Source organism: Leopardus geoffroyi, chromosome D2 (assembly GCF_018350155.1).
Source record: "Leopardus geoffroyi isolate Oge1 chromosome D2, O.geoffroyi_Oge1_pat1.0, whole genome shotgun sequence".
NCBI classification, from domain to species: Eukaryota; Metazoa; Chordata; class Mammalia; order Carnivora; family Felidae; genus Leopardus; species Leopardus geoffroyi.
Window position 1 is genome coordinate 13,593,681 of NC_059334.1, and position 6,094 is coordinate 13,599,774.

Genomic DNA, 6,094 nt, shown 5'->3' on the forward strand with positions numbered 1-6,094 from the left:
AAATCAACTATAAGCATACTATTTAAATTCTTGTGCCAGCGCTCCTTATTCTTCCATCGCCTAAGCCTTGTTAGAGTGTTTTCATGTAGTAAGATGTCTACCCAGAAACAGCTCCTCTGAAAGTGTTTGTATGTGTGGTCACCATAGATTCTCTGTAGCAAGTGATTCTTATAAATGGATGCCTTCCCTGGGGAGTTAGCAGTAAAAGTCAGTTCCTAAATACTATTTAAAATATCAGTGGAAAATGACTATCTCAGCTGTTCAAAGAAATGCAAATCAAATAGGGTACTATTCCTAGCCAAAAAAAAAAAGTATAATTGAAACCAGTGCTAGGAAAATACGGTGAAATTTATATTTTATGCATTGCTGGAAGCATTGGCACAATTATTATGGAAAACAGTTTGACTATGTATTTGGAGAACTAGCTAATTCCGGTTCTAAGAATAGGTCCCAAGGAGAAATATGTGATGATAAAGAAGTTTGTCATGGTAATATTTATAATAACAGATAGAAATTATTTAAATTGTATTATCAAGTGATACATTGCATGGAATAAGAAGAAGTAGACATTTAAAATTTTATTTGTAACGCTCGAAATATTTATTATATTGTTGTTAGCAACAGGAAGACACTAGAATTAAATAAGTTAAAGTTCATAAATATAATGGAATACTATTCAACTTTGAAAAGAAAAAGAGGTAGATCTATATATGTACCAATAAGGAACAGTCTCCTAAGGTAAGTTGTTAAGTGTTAAAAAAAAATAATCAAGAGGGGTGGCTGGGTGGCTCAGTCACTTAAGTGTCTGACTTTGGCTCAGGTCATGATCTCATGGTTTTCGAGTTCAAGCCCTGCATCAGGCTCTGTGCTGACAGCTCAGAACCTCGGCCTGCTTTGGATTCTGTGTCTCCCTCTCTCTCTGTGCCTCCCCTGCCTGCATGCTCTGTCTCTTTGACAGTAAATTTCATATTAAAAATAAAAAATAAATTAATTAATTAAAAAAATAATCAAAAGTCAAACACTATACTATGGTGCTTCTACTTATATTTTCAAAGTAAAGTTATAGCTACACATGTTAAATTTGCATATCCTATCTCTAGAGGCTGGAGAGGACATTCCTCTAGAACAGGGATTGGAACATTTTCTGTAGAGACAGTTAATAAATATTTTGGCCTTTGTGGGCCAGGAGGCCTGCTTGGAACATTTGACCCTGCCCTTGTAGGTGTAAAATCTACCATAGCCACAGGAGGTAAACAAATGGGCGTGGCTGTGTTTCAATAAATTTTATATATATATAGTTTATTTAAGTAATCTCTGCACCCAATGTGGGACTTGAAGTCACAACCCCGAGATCAATAGCCACACACTCTGACAACTGAGCCAGCCAGGCACCCTTCCAATAAATTTTTCTTATCAGAAACAGGTGAGGCAGCTCTTTCTGCCCATGCACCTGTCCCAGTGCTTTTAATAAAATCACCTTTTTTATGCCAAACAAACAACAGGTGGGCCAGATTTGGCCTTGGGGCAGTAATTTGCCAGCACCTCTACTAGAGTTTTGAAGACTGAAGCAACTGGTAACAACAGGGAAGTGAAATTTGGAGGACTTAGGAGGGTTTTCATGAGGCGGAGATTTGCTTTTCCACCTTATATTCCTATACTGAAGGAATTTCTTTTACCTTGTGCATGTATTCCTTAAAACATTTTGTTTTCAAATATTGATTTATAGGCGCACCCGGTAGTTCAGTTGGCTAAGCATCTGACTTCAGCTTAGGTCATGATCTCACACGGTTTGTGAGATTGAGTCCCACGTCGGGCTCTGTGCTGACAGCTTGGAGCCTGGAGCCTGCTTCTGATTCTGTCTCACTCTCGCTCTCTCTGCCCCTCCCCACTGTGCTTCCATGGGCTCACTCTCTCTCTCTTTCTCTCTCTCTCTCTCAAAAATAAATAAACTTTAAAAAATATGGATTTATAACAATGAGAGAATTTCCCTGAAGAAACTAACGGATGTGTCATTTGCTTTGTATGCGAAGTGCAGGAAAAAGCAGTAGTCAAGCTGTGGACCCTTTTGTTCCAACACTAAGAATCACTGTCCTCACCCTTTAAATTTGTAAGAAACTCTAAACACCGAAAGATGCAGGAACTAGGAGGAAGGAAAAGATTTTTGGGTGGATTACCACTTTTTCTTATTGGATTCAAAGTTCTTTTTGATGTTTGTCTCACTGTTGCAAAGTCGATTCTTGGTTTTATTTCCGCGTCTTAATAGACTGGGTGCACAATTGTTTTTTTCCTAATATGATCTGTGTGGGAGCGGCATTCCCTGATCTGTCCCTTTTCCTTAACTCTGTATTTCAGGACTGTCTAGAGCTACTTGAGATACTCTGGTTTTTCCTTTCTTTACGTCATGGCATTGTGACCTTCGGGCTGCTCTTGCAGGCTTGAGTGATTTCAGAGAATACGACAGGCTTTTAGCTTACGGGGCTGGTGTTTTCTTTCTCTCTGTTGTCGTATGTACGTTTATTAAGCCTTTGGTTTGGTTTCCCCTTTCTTCAGGTGCTGCTACGTCCTCATCCTCCTCTTCCCCTTCATCCAGTTCCATAACAGCTGCTGTTATGTTAACGTTAGCTGAACCGTCAATGTCCAGCGCATCACAAAATGGAATGTCAGTTGAGTGCAGGTGACAGCAGGACTTGCTAAAGCACTTTGCACTTAATGGCTGTTGAGGGCCACGTCTTTTTTTTATACTGCACAGTGGCACAAAAAAAAAAATCAGACAAGCACTATTTTATATTTAAAAATTGTTTCTTGACAAGCTGACTTGGCACTTAAGTGCACTTTTTTTATGAAGAAAAAGTACAATGAACTGCTTTTCCTCAAGCAATAATTGTTTCCAACTTGTCTGGGAATTGTGTGTCTGGTAACTTGAAGGCCTTCCACTGTGGCAAATGGAGGCTTTTCACTGCCTGTAGAGACAATACAGTAAGCATAATTGTTAGGTGGGCCGGAACATGTCAAGATAACTTACTGTATATGTATTCCCTTGTATTTTGTTAAAGCTGGAACATTTGATATTTTTCCATTTATTTATGAAAAAATACGAACCTATTTTCATTTGTACGAGCTAATTGTTTTTTAAAGCAAGTCACCTTAGGGTGGCTTTAATTGTATAAGTCAAGCACATGTAATAAATTCCAAACCTGCAGTTAACAGGATATTAGACATCAATCCTGGTAACCAAATATTAAAGATTCTCTTTAAAAAAAGACTGAACATGTTTACAGGTTTGAATTAGGCTAAAAGGTCTTGCAGTGGCTTTTCATGCCCCTTCAAATTGGAATGGAACTACTGTACTTTGCCATTTTTCTATAAATCAGTATTTTTTTTTAATTTTGATATAATACATTGTGTGAAAAAAAGAAAATGGCTAATAAACTGTATTAAATCTTAAACAATGTATAAAGATTGTACTTAGCCAGTTCAAAGTGTATATTTATTCATAATGAATTATAACAGTTATATTTTTGTGTTTTCTTGTAAATGTTTCTTTTTCCTTAAATGCAGATAATTCATTTGTATTGCTTATTTTATTATGAGCTACAACAAGAGGACTTCAGGAACAAGTAAACTGTATTAGTATGGTTCCAGGTTGTTGATATGAACTGTCTCAGAAGGATGGTTGTTATTTTAAGTATAAATAGCTAATCGGGGTGGTAGGCCTATAAAATTAAATGCCTTGTATAAAATCCAAAATGAACGCAAACTTGTTTTCACTTGTATTGACTTTATGTTGTATGATTCCAATCTCTGTTCTGTTTGGCACTTGTATTTAATTCTACACCTTTGTAAGACATTTGTATATTGCGGATGTGTTCATTCAAGCTATTTAATACCTGGCACTGTTAATACACAGTACTTTACTGTACAGACTGTTTTACCGTTTTAATTGTAGTTCTGTGTACTTTTTTTGGATGGGGCTGGCATGTTTTATTTGTTTCCTGGCAATACGACATGTGAGAATTTCGAAGCGTTTTGTTGTAGATGCTAACGTGTCAGAATCCTTTACATTCAACTTTTCTAAGAAAAGCATTTTCAGTCTTGTAGTGTGTGCTTACAGTAACTAATTTTGTTGAAAATGGTTTCAAGTTATTCAAATTTGTACAGGACTGTAAAGATTTGTTGACAGCAAAACGTTGAAGAAAAAGCTTATAGAATAAAAGCTATAAAGTATATATTAGGATCTGCAAACAATGAAGAATTATGTAATATATTGTACAAATGTAAGCAAAGGCTCTGAAATAAAATGCCATAGTTTGTGAATCCTTGATTTTGTTTCTAAAAGATTAAGTAATTTTAGTTCATTTCTGTATGTGATGATTGACTGGAACATACATCTCCAGCCTGTATTATCCAGAAGGGGTTAATTGACATACCAAAAAAAGGGAATATTATACCTATAAGAATTAAAAGTCCATTAACGAGATTCAGGATTTATTAGGCATTTTTATATCTTTGTATATACACTATAGACTATTTTGCTTGAGTCTGAACATGAATATTCATTCATCACTTGGAGGTTTGTCTAAAGAAAAATTTTTTATTTTCTTTAACATGTGGAACCATTACCAGCAGCTTTTTTTTTCCTTTTTCTGTGTTACAGTTTCATTGGACTTTTACTTTTAGTGCACTCTGCCCCACTGCACATTGGAATCATCTGGACATTGTTAAAACAGTGATCAGTACTCCTGTGCCCTGTTGGTGTCGGGTGGGGGGGGGGAGGGGGGGCAGTGGAGGCCATCCTCCCATCCCCCCACCTCTAGGCCCCCAGAGTTGTATTCAGTTGGTCTAGGATGGTACTTGGATTTAGATCTTTTTAAAAAGGTCTCTGGTGATTTAATATGCATCTGCTTTTTTCCACATTAAAAAAGATCAGTATTTAGATTTTTATGCCCCATTTAAATGAACTTTCCACCTAGAGGCAATCCTTTCTTAAGAATAATTTTTAAGGCCTAAAAAGCTCAAATGTATAGTTTTAAAGCACCTTTGGGATGACCCTGTATTTATTGTTACAGAAGTTTGTTTAATGGATGATTTTTAAACTGTTGTAGAACGGTGCTTCCCAAAATGAAGTCTTAGAATACTGGTTCTGGGAAATGCTTTGGGAATTCATTGCCAAATATATATGCTATATATAGCATTTTTTCTTCGCAGAGATTCGGTGTTGGCATATTAAAAACCGAGAAGGCCTATGAAGAGACCCCTGGCTAACTTCCTTTACCTACTGTTTTCACTCTTACCTGATCATGAAACCCTGTTTTTCAAGGAACTAATATCACGTACTTTGTGTGTGATAGAAACAGTGATTCCAAATTTTGTTGGAATTGAGGTTTATACTCTTGGGCCTCTCTGCCTTCCTGCCTGTTGTGAGAATTCATGGTATTACCAGAATTTGACTTAAATTCTCCTCTGGTTACCTAAACTATAGTTTATCAACCTAGTTACAATGGATGGAAAAATTAAGATAGATGTTTTTTATAGTGTTCTCCAAAACCATTTTTTTTTCTCCTGAAATAACCTGAGGGTCAGGTCTTGTTAATTTTCTTAAGTGTAGGGAGATTGGGGAAGCCGAAGCAGAATACGGAAGACCACTAACGTATTTTCCAAAGTATTTCTGTCTGTATCTTTCTATGAAAAGAGTCCTTATATTTTAAACTCATCAGAGGCATTAAGTGATCTCTAAACAGTTAAAAACCAGTTCTGAACAGCAGTGGGGATCATTTTTTAACTGTCCAACCACAGCCTCTTTCATCCTAATTATTTTCCTCTAGAAGTGTGTGCTCCCTTTCATTCTTTGTGAGCCCATTTCTCCACCTTTCTCTTAATTTTAACCTATTTAGGGATTTTTGACTACCATCATGATGGATTTTGTGTCTATTAGATGTGATCCCCAAGCAGCAATAGTTTCATGGTTTTATTGTGGAAGTAATCTATGTAAGGCTTAACAAAATATGTGCTAAATTGTACAGTCAGGGAAAGCCAGTGGTTAGGAGTCTAAAGGGGGCGGTGAATGAGCATACAGGGATTATGATGACAGATGTGA

At 36.6% G+C, this 6,094-nt stretch overlaps 1 protein-coding gene across 7 annotated transcripts in view; it reads left to right on the forward strand.

Annotated features, from left to right (window-relative positions):
* The window catches only part of ARID4B (AT-rich interaction domain 4B), a 156,840-nt gene that overhangs the window by 149,467 nt on the left and 1,279 nt on the right, over nucleotides 1-6,094 (forward strand). For 3 of the 7 annotated variants that reach the window (XM_045437303.1, XM_045437305.1, XM_045437308.1), the window contains one exon: nucleotides 2,551-4,314. The exons of the other annotated variants lie outside the window; for them this stretch is intronic. In XM_045437303.1, the coding sequence (XP_045293259.1) occupies nucleotides 2,551-2,678 (128 nt within the window). In that variant the 3' untranslated portion in view covers nucleotides 2,679-4,314. Of the gene's footprint in view, nucleotides 1-2,550; nucleotides 4,315-6,094 lie in introns of those variants that run through there. 7 annotated transcript variants of the gene reach the window in all.